Source organism: Ammodytes marinus (assembly GCF_949987685.1).
Source record: "Ammodytes marinus genome assembly, chromosome: 2".
NCBI classification, from domain to species: domain Eukaryota; kingdom Metazoa; phylum Chordata; class Actinopteri; order Uranoscopiformes; family Ammodytidae; genus Ammodytes; species Ammodytes marinus.
The window spans coordinates 20,762,806-20,784,602 of NC_137231.1; the positions used below are offsets into that span (position 1 = coordinate 20,762,806).

Sequence of the window (21,797 nt, forward strand, 5' to 3'; positions counted from 1 at the left end):
ACATCTAACCACCCCATACACAATGTGAGGTGGGATTCTTCATTTGAGTCCCGGTTGGACTCACATAATAATACAGTTGCATCCAAATAAAGTACAATACTCAGTGGACAACAGGAACTTCTGCCCTAATAAACATAATTGACTTGTGTGCTTATGGGCTTTGAAGAATTTTTGGTGGGAAGGGTTTGAACTAAGCACTCATACACCCACACTCACACACACATCTTTAAAAACCTGTCTGAAGGCACTAGCTGGGATGATGCAGAGCCAAAGGAGGCTCCATCATTAATACACACACTAACACACAAGCATGCTTGCTTACTCATTAGACCTAATGGTTTGCAGAGTGTAGCATGAAATTAAAGGTTTGATGAATTGTTCTCATAAAGGGAAGGGACTAAGACTTTGTTCTGGCGGTGGAAGAGTAAGGCTGTAATACACACTCAAATTAAACGGAGTGAGTTTGAATGCACACACACACACGCACGCACACACGCACACTCACACACACAAACACATTCAGGCATGTAAACAAAGCAGACCAAATACATGGCCACACACATATAAAGATGTGCAGACACACACACAGACGGACGGACACACACACCCCTGCACTCTCTCATTGGTACGCCTTTTCTCTTTTTACCTCTCTCAGGTGGCTTGTTGTAGTCTTTATTAAAAAGCCAGTGGTTTCACTGCAATTTATGGCCAACAATGATCGGCTTCAGGGCTCTGTGTTCCTACTCCGGCTGTGACTTATGCCCTGTGTGTGGAATCAGATATGGACTGAAAGAGTAAAGACTGCAGGAATCTTAAGGAAGACATGAATAAATGCCAGATGTTGGCTTCACCACCAATCTCCATTCCAGACTTCCACACTGATCTATAGACACAGAATTAGACCACTACTGAATTTAAATAGGCTACTTTTTGGCACGACTGGTGTTTTGTAGCCTGTAAATTCATTTGGGAAGAGATTTTGAAGTAAAGAGTTGTTATTTTTTGAATTAATATAACATGTTGTCAGGTGAGGTACTATAATAATGACTAATCCAAATGTGTGTTTGGATATGTGCACAGTTTCAAGAGAAGACTCTAGCCAGTCCCTTGCTTCCTGTCTCAACCTCCTCCCTTCGCCTATGGACCCATCAGGAGATCGCATCCTGGGGAAAGAAAACAATCAGAGGTAATTATATACACACTTGCATTAATATACTGTGTGTGCTTTCACATTTCCCACAGGGGGAAGGAAAAGAAAGTCATTGTGTGGGAAAAAATGCAAAAGTGCAGTCATTATAATTACTGTATGTGAAAACCCAGAGCAAGAGTTGCCTTGCACTGTAATAAAGTAAATGAAGATATATATATATATAGTTAGAAAATGACATGTCTGTTTGTGCCTGTGTGTGTGTTATTATATATGGGCTAGACGTAATAGAAGCACAATCATGGTGGGGCACAAAAGACAGGAGAAAAATGGGCTGTGGTGCAATAGTGGCTGGCCCTAAAACAGGATTCAATCACATACAATTGGAACATGGCTCCAGGATCTGTTTTGATGCACTTACCCACTTGGCCGCAGGGGCATATATCCCTTCTGTTCGGTATAACTTAATTACATTATAGCTACAATGTAGCTTTTTTTTCCTTCATACCAGACACTCCATTGCCACCGGGGAGACAAAAGGAAAAGAGGCAAAGCGATGTTGTCTCTTCTAGGTATTGCTGATCTTGAATGTTCCCTGTAATTCTAATTATGCATCACATGTCCTATGCACTTTCCTCTCCCGGAGATAAGAAGAGAGACTCTAACACAGTACGGAGGGTAAATAAATTAATTGTCTTCGTAATGAATGTGCAAGCCGTCTTTCTGTCCTCCTCTGTCTCCCAGTAGCCGGCGGCTAAAAGAGAACACTTACCCTTTCTGTTTGTGCGTGTGCCAAGGAGGGCTCTCATATCTGATTTGATCTGGACACTTGTTTTCTTCTAGACTCTCAGGAATCACGATTGGTCTTGTTGGGCACACGGAGGAATGCACACAAACACACAGACACACATACGCACACGCACACGCACACACACACACACACACACACACACACACACACACACACACACACACACACACACACACACACACACACACACACACACACACACACACACACACACACACACACACACACACACACACACACACACACACACACACACACACACACACACACACACACACACACACACACACACACACACACACACACACTCTGTGGACGGATTATTTGGCTTTATGGAGTCAGTGGGTAATAAAGGGCTTGTATCGTCAGTGGATATGTCTGGCGGTGTGTCCAACAAGCAAGCAGATGATTATTACTTTACATTTTAGCGCTCCTCTATCTACTCCCAGTTTGATTTATTTTATTTCAGCCACATAGTGAATGTAGAAAATGTAAAAGTATGTGTCTTTATCCATGTATCCCCACCTGAATAAACTGGCAATGCAATTCTTTGTTCGCATAGAAAGAGCAGGTCGAGTGGTTTTGAAGTTGAGGTTGAACAATGTATACTACCAGTGAGACATTTGACTTAGCCTTGGCTTCTGCTTATTTAGTTTTTAATGAAAAGGATTTTTTTTTATCACACTTTGTGATTAAATTGCTTAATAGGAGAGACATTTTCTCTGTCTAGACAGTGTCAGTGAATTATGCAAGTTGGAAGTCAGTCAACCTTTTCAACCCATCCAAGGTTTGTTTGAAACAGTTCATTAATTAATTTATTCGGTTGAACCTGAACACGTCACCCACTATTAATGTTCTCTCCATCGCACGCACGCACACACACGCACGCACGCACCCACACACGCACGCACGCACACACACACACACACACACACACACACACACACACACACACACACACACACACACACACACACACACACACACACACACACACACACACACACACACACACACACACTCTTGATATTTGAATTATTCCTCCCTCTACACAAGATCATGGCTAAAATCATTTTTCTGATTAACTGGACTGCAGCTGCCTGTCGTTCAGGCTATAAAATGAGACGACGGCTCCATCCTTTTCAATCCAATCAGAGACAGTGGAGTATCCTCATATACCTTTGGAAAAAGGGATGAATGATTGAATGTGGGAATGGGTTCTGAGCTCTGTAGTTTCAAACGCCCTTACCTTACTTTGTAGTATCACTCTTAGATGACATACTGAAACAAATCGAAGAGCCTACAGCTACGCTAGTGGCTCTGTGAGGCTGTACTTTGAGACAGTGGTGCTCTAAGCTAACAGCATGCTAACATGCTCACAATAATAATGCTAACATGCTGCAGGTATTATGTTTATCGTATGATATTGACTATGCTCCTATTTTAGTTTAGCTACCATAACAGCTGAGTCTAACGGAATTGTCATTTCACATTGCCGTTTTGTAGTATCGGACACATTGAAATGTTGACCTGATGATGGCGCTTAATGAAATGTTTGGTGTTTCATCAAAGTTGAACTATTCAGCCTTGAGGTGCATGGGACACAATTGTGTGTGCCAGATTTCAAGGTAATCGAGCTCATAGGGGAGGACCAACTGATTGACTGCCAAATGGACACTTCCAATCCCAGAGCCATGCAAAAGTGGTATGCAGCGCAGTCACATTTCAATCCTAGTAATGACCCAATTAGGTCCCCTCTTATACAGTATGCCACCTTTATAACCACCAAAGAGTCTGCACTTAGGCTTTGAACCATTTATTCCAGAATGACACAGGCCTCCAAAACTGTAGACAGGAGACACTTCACACAATTTAACGGTGTGTGAGCTGCTGACAGTGAGACAGTTATTTTATGTAGTGTGCGAAATGTGTATTCAGGTAACTTAAGCTCTATACAGCAAGGCAGCAGCAAGGCAGCAGCAAGGCATATATAAATACTTTCTGACTCTTTTTTTCTTTTGATATCAACGTACATATTAGATTTAGATTTATTTTTAAAAAGCATGGGGAATCCATGCCAGTGTTTAATACTGTACACTGGGCAGGGTTACATGAAGGAGCCAGGTCAGAGTTTCTTCCCCTGATCAGCTGAGTAGCTGCTGGCAGCGGTTAATATCCCGCCGTGGTAGTTCAGCATTTTCACTGATATCTCTTACAAAGGCAGATTTTACTGGAAAAATGTGTAAAGACCATGAGTGATGAATGCAAAATCGGAAAGGGGAAAAGAGAGCAAAATGATTTTGCCATGGGCTTGCTCTTTCTTTCCGACTGTCGTTCTTTTTCGCACAGTCTGTCTCGCTCATCGTCTCAGGTTCCATATTCCCTTGAGGAGACATTGATTTGCTAGAGGCGAAGCAAGCTCCCCTCTGTTCACACACAAGAAAACAGACACACCAACATGCGAGGGCGCACTTACACACACACACACACACACACACACACACACACACACACACACACACACACCAAAACACACACACACACACACACACACACAGACACACACACACACACACACACATACCAAAAACACACACACACAGACACACACACACACACACACACACACACCCACACACACACACACACACACACACACACACACACACACACACACACACACACACCAAAAACACACCCACACCCCTGTCACTCAGTCAGCCTGTCCAGAGAGAGCTGCAGGCTGTCTGACTGCTGGCTGCATAGAACATCTGCTTCACGCACGCACACACACACACACACACACACACACACTCGCACACACTCGCATCTTCTCTTTGATGTATGACAGTTGGAGGATGTGTGATGGCAAGCATTTCTTCTGTGTTTATTACTTTGTAAACATTAGAGCGAAAATAACAAACCTATAGCAGTAAGTAAGCGTCAGGTGCTGAATATGAATCTCCATGCTTTTGTGGAGAAAGATTGTTCTTTATATGTCCTATATCGACTTCCATATAGGGCAAAGAAATATGGAGTCATATTATACCCCATCACCTTCAACATGTTGCACAGTGGCTGATGAACGGGGATTGGTCAACACAGTGGGGTTGTTTGCTGTTTGTTTATGCTTTCATTTAATATTTTAATGCTGTAAATATAAAATGAATGCACTTTTATTTCATGCAGGCCTTAGTATTGAAAGAATATCAGTGGGGCAAAAAAATAAATGTTTTGGCATCAGCTAAATGATGAAGGCCTCTTCAGAGTGTTTAGCACTCTTGCCAGTAGCAAAGCTACTCCAGATAAAACTACCAATCCTCCCTGCTGGACAACAATGAGTGTGCCTCTGTGCTTTTGAGTTGGTGGATGAGGGTTGCAGAGGATTTTATTTACTGAATATTTATTTGTAACTCAATGCATTTAGTTTTGTGATATTGGTACTCTCCCTCGTGTCTCCTATAGGAATAGACACAGAGGAAATTACATTCTGACAGTTGGGCTATAGCTTTCCTGTTGCCATGGTAACACCAGTCTGCCTGTTGAATGTTCCACTTCCCTTCCTATTTTCTGTTTCCTAATTCTCTCTTGATTACTGTTGATTATGTGTTTCATTATTGATGAAAAATTGTCTTTTAAACTTCATATTGAAAAACTGGTCTCCAAATTAAAAATTAAATTAGGTTTCTTTTTTAGAAATAAATCATGCTCGGAATGTACATTTCTTTAGTTATTTACAGGTTAGGGACTGGGCAAGTAACAATACAGGAACATTCCCTACAATCCCCCAGCCTCAACCTATGGATAGTCTCTTCCCAGCAGACCCAGAGCTCAGGGGCACAATATCTGTTATATAAACTTTCTTCTGTACAATCAGCGTCTCTGGATGCATTGAGAGCGGCGTGGCAGGCTGATCTGAATGTACAATTTACAGATGTTGAGTGGTCGAATGTTTTTTTAAGAATACATTCTTCATCTATATGTGCCAGACATGGCTTGATCCAGTTTAAAGTGGCACACAGACTCCATCTCTCTAAAGCCAGAATCTCAAAAATGTATCCATCAAGTGATAGTTCATGCAACAGATGTAAAAATTCACCTGCAACACTAGCTCATATGTTTTGGCTTTGCCCGAAACTCGTTAGTTACTGGTCCTCTATTTTTGACGCTCTATCCAAGATACTTAAGAGACCAATAGCTCCGAACCCTCTTACAGCCGTTTTTGGCATTCAATGTGAGGGTGATCATCTTTTTAGAGCACAATCAAACTGTATTGCCTTTGTCACTCTTATAGCCAGAAGATTAATTTTACTTAATTGGAAGCAGGCTACTCCACCCTCCTTTAAACACTGGATTAGGGACACACTACAATTTCTGAAGCTTGAAAAGTTAAGATTTGCTTTAAAGGGTTCAAAGGACAATTTTAGCAATGTTTGGCAGCCTTTCATTACATATCTGCTTGACCAGCTCTAAGGATGTACACATTTATTTTTTAATTTTATTTTTTTCACTTCTATTTTGCTATGGATCCCAATAACTCCAAACTGTGCACACACACTTTTTATTTTTTATTTTTTGTTGTCATTGTTTGTTTTATTGTTATTATAATAATCATTGATTATTGATTTATTTTTGTCTGTTTGTCTTTGGGGATAAAAAAAAATTGTTACATTTGAAAAATTATGTTTTGCTATATTGTGTATAAAAAAATAAATAAAAAAATAAAAATAAAAATAAATCATGCTTCTCATGGCAGGCCAGGAAACGTCTGTTCACTGCGACCTTTTTACCGTTGTTAGATTACGGTGACCTGCTGTTCATAAACGCCCCTGACCAGTACCTCAAGAAATTGGATACCGTCTACCACTGTGCTCTGCGATTTTTAACTGGCTGTGGAAATCGTGTCCACCATTGTACCCTGTATGCCACTGCAAAATGTCCATCGCTATCTGTACGCAGACTCTCACATTGTTTGTTTTTTGTTTACAAGTGTCTTATTGGGCTGGTCCCTTCATATCTATGTGTTTACATGTCCACAAACAAATGTAGCTATGGTTTGCGTTCTAGGGATGTGTTACAGATGTTGGTACCCAGAGCTAGAACTGAGTTAGGGAAAAAGGCCTTTAAATATGCTGCGCCTTCTGCCTGGAACACTGTGCAAAAGCAGCTGAAGCTGCCGGAGCTGGTCACCTTGGGAGAATTCAAAGGAATCCTGAAGGACAGAGAAGATAGTTCTCTTGGTCAATGCAATTGTTTGTAAAGCTATTTTCTGATAACGGCCGGGTTTATTCATTCATCTGTCACCAGTTTATTTATTTAATTTTTAACTGTACTCATTTCAATCTTCATATAGTCTTGTCCCTGATCTTGTATTGTACTTTACCTGACGTTGAATGTGGTGTATGAGAATTGTGGTTGATTGTTCTTATTGTATCATGGTGCTGCCTTCTTGGCCAGGTCATTCTTGAAAAAGAGATTTTAATCTCAATGAATTTAACCTGGTTAAATAAAGGATATTGATTGATTGATTGATTGATTGGAGTTGGAGGGTACACAGAGTAGATTCCCTGGCCTTTATGTTCAATTTGCTGGTATGTAATGATGCCAGGTCTTTTATCTCGTATTAATCACATACTGGTTATTTTTCTATGTTACCCGACACGTTCATTTTTTTCCCCCCAGTACATGCCCAAAGATTGCTTGTACTTCCGAAACATCATGCTGTTCAGAAGCCTCGGAGGAAATCTCTATAGTTGCATTCTCTGATTTTTTTTATTTCTACACTTTTAAAAATCTTGCAGTGTGCAACTGTTGTCATGCATGTTTCCTTTGTCCAATGCTGTGTTGTTTGGCTGATCGTTTTCATCCCTCCACATTGGCTTTATTAAATGTTCACCACAGGGAGACTTATTCTTGTTTGTTTTTTTTTTCTTTGGCATTTTTCTTTAAATGTTTTTAGGGGAGAGTGGCCTAAGTTGTGCCGGTGGGGCCTAACAACTTAGCTAAGGGCGCCCCGCAGCTTTTTTATTTTTATTGTTAAGCTTTGAGTGGGAACTTGTGGTTCTGGTTTGTAACATGAAAAACAGATTCAGATTGGTAATGAATAAGTAATTCCTTTGGTTTCCAATTTTAGCACATTGAGAATATTTCCATAGCAAAGACAGGGATGCTCATCTGTTTTTGTTCCTGCCTCTCCTTTCTTTATCTTATCTCTTGCTGTTGTGGAGTACACCGGACTGTATATTGACCTTGAACATGTTTTTCATACAACTTGCAGTGATAAGAGCATTTTTCCTAAAACTTACATTCTGCAGTGATATATTAAGATGTTTCCTACCCTTTTTGAAGCGTTCTCAAACACATTACTTCTACTAATGACAACAAAAGAGTATACTTATGAATGAATGCTGACTATTTCCCATGAGAACTTGTTGCTGATTACGACTTCCCATGTTCATGTTCAGGCTCAGTCTGGAGCAGCTAGCATCAACATCAGTAAAAACTAGGGTCTGGAAGAGAGAGCTTCTTCACAGCAATCTTTTTAGTCAGACGTCGCGACTCGCTACTGCAATTATTTATTTAGTAAAATATGTTGAAATTATTTCTTGGCAAACTTGACACTGAACTGAACTTAAACCTGTGCTCACTGACCATACCAGGCAAATCATGCTACTAAAGATGCTTCACAGAAGTGGTTTCTGGAATTGTTTTTTTCAATAAAGGTTGTAACATGTTACTCCAACTATAACCTACAGAAATAATTTGCATCTTCTTGTCCCCCCATGCATGAATACATCTTGTTTCAATAGTTATATTGAAACAGCTTGATGGGGAACATGTCTATATTTAATTGCTTGTATTTACAAAACATATTCCTGCAAACATGGAACATTTCTATTTTATTTGATCAGAATCAAAGCTTTCGCAGGTTATTATCAGCAGGAAAGTATGTGTTTTGATGTTGTACCAGCTAAACATAATAGGAGGACTTAAATGTCCTGATTTAATAAGGGGATATTGGTTGACGTTTATTTAAAACTGCGGTCATCAATTAAACATTTGCCATGGATCTGAGCTGACAGTCGAAGCGTGCAATGCATAAATGATCTCTTTCATGTAAATCATGTGTGCCTTGCTATGACTCAGCATGGAACCTTTATTAATTGGTGCTATTACTTTGTCACAGTGTTGACAACCATGCCACAGCACAAAAACAGACAATCAGAATTATGACTCATGTTAAACATTCTATTTGCCTCGCTGAAAGGACATTAGGATGCCTGGCAATGACAAGAAGAAATTATATATTTTTAAAAAGGCGGGATACAACAATTTAATTGGTTTTTGTTGTTAATGTTGTTACATACAGACCATCCTCATAAAACATTAGCTACACGCTGTGTTGTTTTTCCTCAAACCAAAAAACATATCCTTGACTGGGAATTTGTCTTCACTGTTTACTACAGAAAACCTTCATTCATTACGCAGCGTGTAACAATATGAGCTCTGTGTATCACTGCTGGATGGACAGTTAAATCTCATCCTCTGACAACTAGGACGCAACATATACCAAAAATACATGATCATAGGCTTACTACAGTATGTTGATTTCCTTATGGTTACTTTAATATTTCTTCAGCAAGTCTCTGATCTTATGTATTTTTTAATTCTTGTAGCTGCAGGCTCAGGTAAAGCATAATGAGACTGAGGCTTCTTGAATAAAAACAATCGCAAAGCATTAAAAAGGTATTGAAATTCTGGTCCATTATTATCCTTGCTGTGAGAATAACTAGCGTAAAATTATCATGTTCTTAAGTGATGACTTGAAGAGATGAACATTAATGTGCATTCCAAACTATAATTCGCTTTGGGCGGGAGGGGGGGGGGGGGGGATTAGCATTTTTGAACACACATTTGTTGATTGAAGTTTATAAAACAAATTCAACATCACTCAACCAGTGGTTGCTTTTGTGATCTATTGTCACCTTTGGTGTTCATGTTTTTCTAATCAGTTCTTTTTATTGAGAATTTGCAAACGAGCAAGAAATCCTAGAGTGCTTGCATAACTCAAAAAAGTAATGTGGCTCAGATATCCCAGAGCAGTCACTTTTAGTAGTGGACCTTGTGAACTGCTCGCTCATTTTTGTGCAAAAGAAAGTGAGAATGTTCTATTTTAGTGTTATATTGATTTGAGGCAATGTGGCTTGGCAACGTTCCTTGAAATAGAAAAATGTGATGTGACACATGGGACCAATATAATATGGATCTATCCAAGCAACAATAAGTTTAGATAGTAATTAGGTGTTCAAAAAAACTCCTCAGGTTGCTCCCCCACAACAAAAAGCTATTGTGGTGCAAATGCAGTGTACGAGTGCACAGTCTCAGAAGGTACTACATGCTAAGTCAGGGAGAAAGAAAAATAGATTGAGAGGCAGGAGCATCATCGATATTTGCAAATAACACAAAGTCTGCTGAGATGATACTTCGATTAGATTGGATTTAGGGGCCTGCGATCGATAGAGACAATATCATATGCCCATTTAACAACCTGTTATATTCTTAACAACTCACGAAAATAACTACACTATGATTTTACCATTTTATCTTGGAACTCTTTCAGATATTTAAATGAAAAACAATCCATTCCTTTTAATGGAGATAGTGTCACATCCAGACAGAGATTGCAGAGAGATTGTCAAAATAAAAGCGGGTATTAAAGACGGCAACCTTTATCAATGTTTGGGTGCTGCATCGATACGGTTCGATCTCGCGCCAATGAATTGATAAAGTGATCTATGTCAATGTATCGTTTAACCTCTTGTTTAAAAGAAAAGGAGCCACGGATTTCTTTGGCAAAATAATTGCAGATTCAGAGTACAGAGTGCAAAAGGAAAGCAGGAAGGACAATTAGGTAAATCAAAAAGTTTCTCCTGCCTTATTACATTTGTTTTATATTCTCTCCCTTTCTGTGTCTGAAGACCTGAATTCACCATTAGTTTCGCTGCCTGGAGCCTGGCTTGTGCTCACTCTTTAGTCACAGATGCACTTTATGTCGGAGATGAGTTTAATGGCAGCATTAAACATCGGAAGCCTCAGGTGCTGAATTCAGATGAACACGCTGTCTGTCAGATGGAGAGAAGGAGTGACAAACGAGGACGATCAGTCTCCAATAGCTGTGTGCCATATACCTTACTTGTGCATGCATTGCAACCGCTGCACACATGGCACACAGATGTTTGCATCACACGCATGCACACAGCCACACGCACACTCACATATAGGATTGGCCCTATAGATATATTCCTTGTTGTCAGGAAAAAATGCAATGAGCAAAGAGTTGGTACCGCTCTTACCGTGTTTCACTGTTAAGTGTCCTTTACTGTTATTATTCATGACACAATGTTGTCTTTATACAGACTGATTGACAAGGGAGCCCGAACCTCTTCACTGCTGCTAAAGATAATGCACATGTATCAAATGGTATTTTTATTTGGCTACCAGTCATTATCCAGCTCTTCACGCACTATGTTAACATTATGTAAACCCACACGTCTAAGTGTGCACGCAAGAATGTGTGCATCGTCAACGTCTGTCTGGCTCTGTATTTGTGTGTGTGTGTGTTGTTTATTGCTTCTGTGGATGTGCACTCTCGTGCGTGTGTGTGCATGCTCAGGTATGTGTCCGTGCTTGGAGCCTAGAGCCCAGTTATAAAACATTGTGTGAGTGGTGAAATAATGAAAGTCATAAAAAGGCAGATAATTGGCTTTTTCAGGTTGGTGAAATGGATCACATCTAACTCTGCTGTTGAGAAATGGCTTCTGAGAGGAGAGGGGTGTGCGTTGGAAAAAGATGGAGAGAATAGAGAAGCTGGAGGGGGGAAAGGGGGAGACAATAGATCGAGAAACTACATATTGAAAGGTACGCATAAATCCCCGAAAAGAGAGGACGTGAAATAGGGAAGAGAGGCAAGATAGAGAGAGAAAGAAATTAAATTAAAAGATAAAATGTATCATGAAGACAGAAGGAGTAAAAGAAAAACATAAGATTCCAATGGAGGAGGGGGTCATTTGTAATACTCTTTCCTTGTTTACTTTTTCCTTCCTTTGTGTAATTACTCTGAAAAGACTGCAGAGAGAGGAACCTCTGAGAACACTTAATTGCACTTTATTCCATGTATTCAGTTGTAATTAGCCTCACGCTGACATGGTCACGCAGTACCGAATTCAGCCACTAGCGGGTGTAATACTAAATTGTTATGACTTAAAGATTGGGACTTTGTGAGAGCAGTCAATTAGAAGATTTCCTAAATGGACAGATTCCTATTCTGTTTACCCACATACAGTCAAAACCGAAATTATTCATATATATGGCAAATTTAGACTTAAAGTTACTTTTATGAAACCAGCAAGCTTTTTCTTGATTGGAAATGGCACAGGCTTCTCCCAAAAGATAATAAGACGATGTACAAGATGCATCATTGTGGAAAAAAAATATTCTTCAGATTTTATTTACATTTGACAAAAAGTGGCTTGTCCAAAATTATTCATTTTGGACATGATGCCTCTTGTACATCGTATTATTATCTTTTGGGAGAAGCCTGTGTCATTTCCAATCAAGAAAAAGCTTGCTGGTTTCATAAAATTAACTTTAAGTCAAAATTTGCCAGGGGTATGAATAATTTCGGTTTTGGCTGTACATATAACCAGTTCACAGGTGCAGTGTGTGTGTTTGTCCATGTCTGTGTGTGTGAGTGAGTGAGAGAGAGCGGGGGGGGGGATGGTAGGGGCAAAGGGTGAGCGACACCGGCTATCGGTTTATTACAGTGAAAAGACGGATGACCCTGAGTAGAGGAACGGCCTCCCTGCCTGTATAACATCTATCATCACTGAACAGACTTGTCTTCAACTGTGTCCTGTTGTGTGTGTGTGTGTGTGTGTGTGTGTGTGTGTGTGTGTGTGCGCAATACTTAGATTTGCATATGTAAAATAAATCAAATGTTATCCTGTGCATTTGCAAAATATTTTGCAGATATGCCAATGTTTTCAATAATACCACCTTGTTAAGTATAGAGTAACACTGTGTGGCCATGTGAAGATAATGGATATTTAAAACGGACTTCTGGCGCAGAATGAGGCTTGCCGATCCATCTTCACCTCACCCTTACCATTTCTGTGCACTGCATTAGCTTCTTTCAGAATTCACATTATACATAACTAGCACATACAGGATGAAATTATTTAGCAAAACAAGTTTCAGTTAGATGTAATTAATTGATTTGTTGGAATAGAAATAGGAGTACCATTAACAATACCAAAACATGGGGGGCGCCTTTAGCTCAGTTGGTAAGGCGTCCCCCTCCCGGGCCGGGCCCAGCAGCAAACCCGGGTTCGATTCCCACCCGCGGTCGTTCTCTGCATGTCACTCCCCTCTCTGCCCCATTTCACATCTGTCTCTCTGCACTATCAATAAAGCATAAAAATGCCCAAAAACTATCTTTAAAAAATAAAAATAAAAAAACAATACCAAAACATGACAAAGTATGGATTAACGCCACAAATAAATGGTAAGTCATTGTAAAGAAAACGTTCTTAAGTTAGTGACTGATTATTAATAATGGCTAAGTAATCAATGCTTGTGATATAAACAAATGCTGAGCCTTTTTTTTTTTAAAGACAACATCTAACCACTCTGACCGCCGATATATGACGGACTAACATTGGGCTATCTTATCTTTTTGTATTTGTGTGTCTGACGGTGATTTGTCACCATGAGCACTGACCCAAGGATGCTTGCCCTCATATTTTGGATAGATGGGACTAGTAATGTTGATGTCCCCGCTGTCACCACTCAATCTGACAGGTGTGTGTGGGTGGATGACATGAACAGAGAAAACAATACGGCAAATTCCCATCACCTTTATGATATGATCACCAAGCTACATTGAGTGTCCTGCCAATCTGCTCCCCCAAATGGGCTTTTCTGTCTCTGATAGTTTCTGTCTGACATATCATAAAGCTCGGGATAGACAGCCCTAGCCAGAACGAAAGTCTCCTCCTGTTTCTTGGTTGCCAGGGTGACGAGTCCCACAACGTTGATCTAATATATGAATGGTTTCCTCACCTGAAAAGGAGAGTCGGTGCGCTTTGAGATATTGAGTCATTACTTTGCGATACTTTTAGATACTAAAGTCATAATTGTAAAATAATCATTAGGTTTCTCATCATTTTCAGAGAAAAAGTTCTTGTTTTGAGACATGTTCATATTATTTTGCCAGTATCTGAGATACTCATGAATTAAATTAAAGTAAAATGAAAGTTTCTCATTATTGCTTACACTGTCTTTTTCTTCCATCGTAGTGGAGGAAAAGGTCTCTTCCATAATAAAGGACCCATAAGTGATTTGTAAAGGTGAACTTTAATGGTGAAAATATTGCCTTCACTAAAACACCTTTACAACCCTCATGTTGCTAAGTTTGCTAACCCCTTGCATGAGGACACCTTTATGGTTATTGTTTTGGGGGAGGTGAATGTTGTTTTGAATCGTTCTCCCACTCATTTTACTGTCACTATGTGGACTTGACGCGCACCACAGAGGTAAACGAAGAATCAGCACCTAAAAAGAAAACCTGGTGAAAGCAAGACAAAAGGCAAGAGTGTCTCAGAGAAACACACAGACGTGGAAAAACAAACAACAAAACAACTTTGAGAGGGAAAAAAACTGCCCCACTCGACACAAACTGTCAGAGAGAGAGAAAGGAGCGTATGATTGTCATTTATTTCTTGCTCAATGCATCCTGTCTAGATAGATACCAGGCCGGAAGAACAGACAGAGAAATAAAAGGGAGAAAGTTTAAGTCTAACCTGAGATGCCAGGCTGGGACAAAAACGAAAAAAAAGAAGACGGTTAAAAGGAAAGAAAAAAAGACAACCGTGGCTGCTTGACAGACGGATCTCACATGGCCTCAGAAGACAGCAGGCTTCATTGACATTTGTCTGAGGCGCTAAGCAGGATCCCCAGAGGGACACCTTAAAGCTTTGATACTGCATCAGTTTGGTGTAGCGGTTGTCAGACTAATGGAGGATGGAGATGGGGTTGGGGAGAGGGGGCGGGGGGCACACAGGGGCACGGGGAGAGCTGTAGAGAGGAAAGAGGAGGGCGAAAGGTAGGGGAAGGGCATGTGAACAAAGAACAGTCAGAGAGAGAGAGAGCAGTCAGTGACTACAGCTTGATGAATTGAAGGAGAGGGAGAAGGAGGGCTTCACAGACAGAAGGTTAACAGAGAAACAGGGGTTGGGACGTCAAACCAGTTAAGAAAAAAAAAGTATGAGGGCAAAGAAGGGACAATTCTCTCCCAACCTTTTTCAGTGAGAAGCCTCAGGAGTGGCTTATGTTGATCGATATTTTTGTGATATGGTCTTGTTTTGCTCAAAGAACATTTCTTCAGGCAAGCTCGCTGTCTGACTTAATGCTGCCCTCCGCTGTTTATTTGATAATTTTTGATGGCAGAATGGGAGAAAAAGGTCCCTAATTTCCTCTTACCCACATCAGTCAAAGGGAAAATGGCCTCTTGATGATAAAGAGCTCTGTGTTTCGCTGCCTATGGTCTGCCTCCCTTTCCTTCTTTTCTTGATATGCAGACTGTGGATTAGTTGTCCTTGTGACTTTTTTCCCAGACTTTTTGAAAATGTCACAAAGAAGGTTCAACATTCAGTTCCCCTTTATGCAATTCTACCAAAATAATACAACTTGGAAGAGGAATGTTATTGCAGGAATGTAGTATTTTTAAATCTATACATTTTTTGAGTTTTTTCAGTCTTTGAGGTTTTGCCATCTTACATGGGAACATATAGTTTTTATAAGCACATTACTTTTACATTATCTATAAAGCATCCTTCTATCACTTTATTAACGTTAATAGTTGATATTCAATAATTTTAGTAAACTGCACAAGATTCTTATGTTGGTCCCCTGTCTATCCTGTGGTTTATTTAATGTTACTGTGATACTGTGTCACAACCAATTTTGAATGAATGTGCGAGAATCGAGTCACATATTTGCCCTTTTGTTCTTGAGCAAGAAACATTATGTGTGGCGATCGAAAAAAGAACTCATTGTACTTTTTAATGGTACACAGTCTACAATGAACAGAACTCAATCTGGAATAACTTATGGTTACATACATAGACTCTATGAACTTTGACACTGACAGAACAAGTAAAGTGGGCCCGGGGCAACCAAAGACCATGCAGATAGAGTTTTTATAGATAAGGTCAGTGTTTTGCAGTTGCAGTGCTGCAGTCGAGCTTTACTGTTGGCTGGAAGGCAATGAAAGAAGAGGAATATCATGACATTGAGCAACCCAGACTCATGTTGAAAGTTCCTCCCAGTGTCTGCCCTCCGCCGTACTAAATACATGTTGAAGAAGACCAAAGACAAACTGCTCCAGAGGCCCCGGCCACAGTTAATGGGATAGTTAATTAAAACAGTGCAGTGTTGTTTGTGTTTGTGCGTGTCTGAATCCGATCCACCTCAAAAGTGACACAGCTGTGTAAGGGACTAAAGAGTTACATTGTTTTGGAGGCTAGTCAATAATCGGGCCTTTGACACTGAGATTTCAACATCCTCTATCTGTCAAACGGCCAGAAGGTCCGCTGTGCCATATGTCAAAAGCTTTAATTAAGAAGTTGTTTAGACACACACACACACACACACACACACACACACACACACACACACACACACACACACACACACACACACACACACACACACACACACACACACACACACACACACACACTCAGCTACATGCACACACATGTAGGATTGTCTCTGTAAACACATTCATTGTTGGCAAGCAACAAAACGAAACACCACCTTGAGGATCCTTACAAAAGTAAGGGGAGGACACATGGACAGGATCACACGGCTACGATGGCTTGTTATGAATCAGAGCTCCTGAAAAAAGGAAGTATCCTTTGGAGTTGATAATGATGGTGAGACGCTGGGTTAGAAGATGGACTTTGATCTTTGAATGCATTAGTGTGTACGTGTGTCAACGCACGCTGGCCTTGTGCAGCTATGTACTTTTATTTTTTTAGGTTTGTTTGTGTGGGAGTATGCTACCACCTCATGTTGTCGGTTATAAATCATCTTAAAACAGACTTATTACAGAAATGATTGCTCATTAAAATTGACTCCGTAGGGGGAGCAGTTGCCACGCAGCACCCCCCGTAGAAAGCTCTTTCTCTCTGTTTCATTTATCTTTCAACATTTAGTTGTACATTCAGAAGAAGTTAGTCGGCTGCATTGCGCTTTGCCACTGTGTCCTTTTTTAAATTGATTGATTGGGATCTGCCAAAGATGAGCATTTTCAAAATCTTCACATAGTACTTTATAGAAAAACTATGGAAAACAAATGTGTGTGTTTGTGTCGCCACGGCTCCAAGTATAATGGAGACAGATCTTTATGATTGCGAGTGAGTTGCTACTAATTGTCAGACAAAATTATCCTGCATTCTGAAGAGCCATTGTGTCAACCATGTTTGTACTCTTGTGTGGTCACAATCACACAGCTTACCACACAAGCTTGTGGAAAGTTTTGGGATGTTGAGAAGATATCTTGAGAGTATTGTTGCTGCAAAGCGTCATCGGGTTAAAGAGATCATGGGTGCAACTCAGCTAAACCTGTTGCATCTTCATTACTTTCCATTGCATTGTGTGTGTGAAGGGGGAGCGGCCCTGCCCGGGAATAAAGACTACTTTCAATTACTCTCTCCTTCCATCAATTTCCTGCGTGTAAACAACGTTTCTCACCATTGCATAATGTATCATGTACACACCATCAGTAATAATAACCAAAGGCAAGGATGAGATTCCTCTTGTTGCCTGCGGAGAGCAGTGGGGAGCAGTGAAGAAGACAGGTCAATGATCAGGATTTCACACTGGCTCATATACCACCATTAAATCTCTTTATTTCTCTCCCTTCACCCTCTCATTCTCCAGGGAGCCCAGCCGTCCCACCAGCCTACTTCCTGCTGACTGGATTTTGGGGCTGAATTTGGGCAGGGAAGATGAGCCCTTACCTCCAGGCCTGGAGACTCTTCCACTGAGACTGATGCAGCAGGACTGCACTGCTGTCAAAACCCTGCTTTTAAGACTGCGACGGACACTGCAGGAGGTAGGATATTATATGCAGACGCCAGCATACGGACTCTCTCATTTTAACATGAGTTTGTATGCTGATTAAGAGACATTAGCTCACTATGAAGAGGGCCTTTAGTGCTTTTGACCGTCACAGAGCACAATACATACAACTGAAAAAGCTCACATTCACTATCATCCGTCTTTTAAAACACACTGACAGATCCTTCTCTGATCAAGTTATAAATGCATCAAATGTTTTTAAACCAGGAGTCAGGAGTCAGCAAATAATAGAAAGCAATTGGCATTCAGAGCCAAAAGTGTATAAGTGCTCAACTGACAAATTCTTCACTCCCTTTTTAAATCAGCTCGATCAGATCCATGAAATCGTCTCAAAGTGGAGGCTTTTCCGCCTTTTAAAGGGTCTCTGTAATCACTTTGTTTCATTAATTTAATCCAATTCTACATTTGAGGGGAGAAATCGGGAGGCTTGTCTGAGCGTTTGCCCTCATAGCCTTTGCACACATACACACTAACAGTCCACACATTTATCCTCCTGTTTCACTCTGGTCTTTATATGCCTTAGCCTGCTTTAAGCTAAGGTTTTACTTCAGGCTATCAGGCTATCAGGCCATCTCAGTGAGAAAACCAGTAAAATTACCTCCAGCCCATTATAGACGTGATTAGCTGTAATGGTCACTTAGGGAAGCACTGACACGTTGCAATAGCCGCACAAGGTTTAACTGGGGAGAAACCAGGGGAGCGTATTGACGGCCACCCTGTGCATTCGCGCCAGGCTTTTTAACCGTGCGACGGGCTCACTCCAGAATGTAAATAGGACATAATAATATTCTAGCTTTTAACATTTACATTTCATCATCTATTAAGAAGTCTCTGAAGAAACATAAACGTGAAATTGTTGTAAATGTGATTTGCGGGCTTTATTTGGTGGTAAATGCACTTTGCAGAGAGCCTGACTTGTGGCAAGTTCTCAGTCATAATGATAACTTATGCAACCAACCTGCTGAATGTATAGTCCAATGTTAGTCGGAGTGCAGTCCAAGCCAGGCAAAAACGATAATAACACTCTTCTAAAAAAGAAAAATGGCTGAAGCCTAAACAATTGTTAAAATTTAAATTTTTCCCTAAAACCCTTTGTAACTATACTTTGAAAGGCTGTGATGTTAGTTAAACCATAAACAAACCAAAGATTGAGCTGAAAGAACACGCAATTGCAATGTCTGGCTGCTGTTTTCCTGTCATCAACATGGGCGACTGACCAAATACAGCAATATTATACGAAGCCCATGGATACAAATAAGCAGAAAGATGCATAAAAGGGTGAGCAGACCTTCCCTAACAGCCCACCATTAGTACCTCTAAACTAAGATCAAAGCTAGCTGTGAATAACAGTCCACGAGGCATATGTATGGTGTCTGCCTGTCTGTTTACTGTGCATATGTCTGGATTTTTCCTTGTCGTGGGAGAGAGAGAGGGACATGAAAATGATAAAATGATAATTAGTGGAGAGAGACATAAATTAGAGTGGTGATGGAGAGACAGAGAGAGAGAGAGCACAGCAGCAGAACATGAATATGAAAGAGGAGTTGCTTTGCCCTCTTTGCTTGCTCTGTTGTGTCATTGTGCAATTTTTTTTACCAACCACCATCAGCGGACGTAGTCCATTCTGCAGCAAGGGGAGGGTGACTCGGCATGTCAGTCTAGGCTCTCTGCATATCATTTGCTTGACCTTCTGGTATTGAGCCCAAATCTTCTGTTTCTTTTCTTTTGTTTACCTTTATTTGTAGCAGCCAACTCCTCTCCTCTCCTCTCCTCTTCCATGTCAGTCACAACACTGGTCATTGTTCTATGTCTCACATTACGCCTGCAGCACAGTTCTATATCAGTCTTCCTTAAAAACCGAATAAAGGCTTCAGAAAAATTATCATGAATAAGTCAGGCTGCTTAATTTAACAGTTTTTTAAGCCGTGCGCTCAAGTCCAAAAATTCCAGTATTTATCCTATTATCTCCTCGATTTTCTCCATGCCAATAGTTAAAACTGTTGCAAACACTGTAGAGGCTTTCAAAGGCGAACCTAAAAATACTATTTCTTTTTATATAGAGAAACGCACATGAACAATTTAATTATTATTTTTTTTTTATTAATCTCTAAATGATACCCAAGAAGTTACACTGTCTGTTAAACTTTTAGGATTGCGAGGAAGGTATTGACATTCTAACATGATACTAGATTTTAACTAAGGAATTTATTATCTAGCTAGATTGACAATGATGTACTGTATATATATATATATATATATACATGACCAACTTTCCATATAATACATCACACCCTATAATATCTTGTGCATACTGTACATCATATTTGTCAAATTCACATATGTAAGGCAGTTGTTGAGGCACCACCATCCATACTTGATTTGTTTCCCTTTCAGCAGTTTAAACAGTCAGTTGCACTGAGTAACATTTCTAAAATGCCACTGTCCTTGTCTGCATTAATGTTGCTTAACACAACAATCCCCATTTTTCAATGTCGGCCATGGATTCTAGCAAAACTGTGACTGTCCCATTTGTTACAGCCAATACTCACAGTTTTCTGTTGCTATGAATGTGCATTGTGCAATACCCGCACATGGAGCGCCACCAGGCCCTGTTAACTTATGCCTCTGTGGTCCATCCGTCCGTCTCTGTGACTCTGTACCCCTCAAGGCAGCTGCTTGACTTGTGGCAGCAGCTTATTTTTGATGCCTCCGCCAAATCTTTTCAGCAGCTTAGTGTTAGTGTTTCAGGGCTAGCTTGGGATATGATAAAATGAAGCCGAAAAAGGCTCTTGTTCGTTACATTTCAGGCTACGGCATTTATATCTGCAGCCATCATTACACCAGCTCTTTTAGGAAAGAAGCAGCAATGTCACATACACACTAGCTGGCTGTGTGTGTTCTGTGTCTGTGAGGTGTGGAACAGAGAACCATTCATTCAACGCTTTAGTTTAACACAATAACTAACCAAAGTTGGAATTTAAAATTCTAAACGGTCTACCTGTATTTGCCAAATAACTTCCTACAGTGCATGACAGTATTGTGGTAATGATATTGCCTAACGATAAAAAGCCAAATGTCAACATGTGAAAATGGGGCATGAATGCACCTTGAAAATATTGAAGGTTTGAATTTTTTTGATTTAACTGATGTGTGAATGTGATTAAAGGGGTGTGTCAAACTACATAACCAGCTTTCCTTTCATAGGCCATTCATCATCTTTAGACATTTATCTTCTGAATAGTGCAAGTCATTAAACTCACAGCTCCCAGGCAGCTTTCCCCATTCTTAAATCCAAAAGGCTTTTTACTGAACCACATCTAATTGTGCGGACAGTTGTGTGCTCAGGCCTGTGGGACAGGGGTGACCTTAAAGAGAGTGTGTATGCGTGTGTGTGTGGAGAGGAAAAAAGGGAGAGAGAGACAGACAAAGAGCGTGTTGGTGTCAGTGAGTGTGCACCTGTCTCTCTACATGGGGCAAGGCATTGATCACCGATGACACATTGAGGGCCTGACGCCATAGCACACCTATAATTCTGATAGGGAGGTATGCTTCTTTAAAAGGTCAGCCAAACCAATAAAACATCAAGTTTATGCTGTGCAAAGATTTGGCCTCTCTCGGCTACCTTCATAAACT

At 40.4% G+C, this 21,797-nt stretch overlaps 1 protein-coding gene across 1 annotated transcript in view; it reads left to right on the forward strand.

Moving 5' to 3' along the window:
* ccser1 (coiled-coil serine-rich protein 1) overlaps positions 1-21,797 on the forward strand; it is a 126,184-nt gene that overhangs the window by 23,910 nt on the left and 80,477 nt on the right. Inside the window, exons 6-7 of the mRNA XM_080044587.1 lie at positions 1,081-1,186; positions 17,964-18,138. Of these exons, the coding sequence (XP_079900713.1) occupies positions 1,081-1,186; positions 17,964-18,138 (281 nt within the window). The remainder of the gene's footprint in view (positions 1-1,080; positions 1,187-17,963; positions 18,139-21,797) is intronic.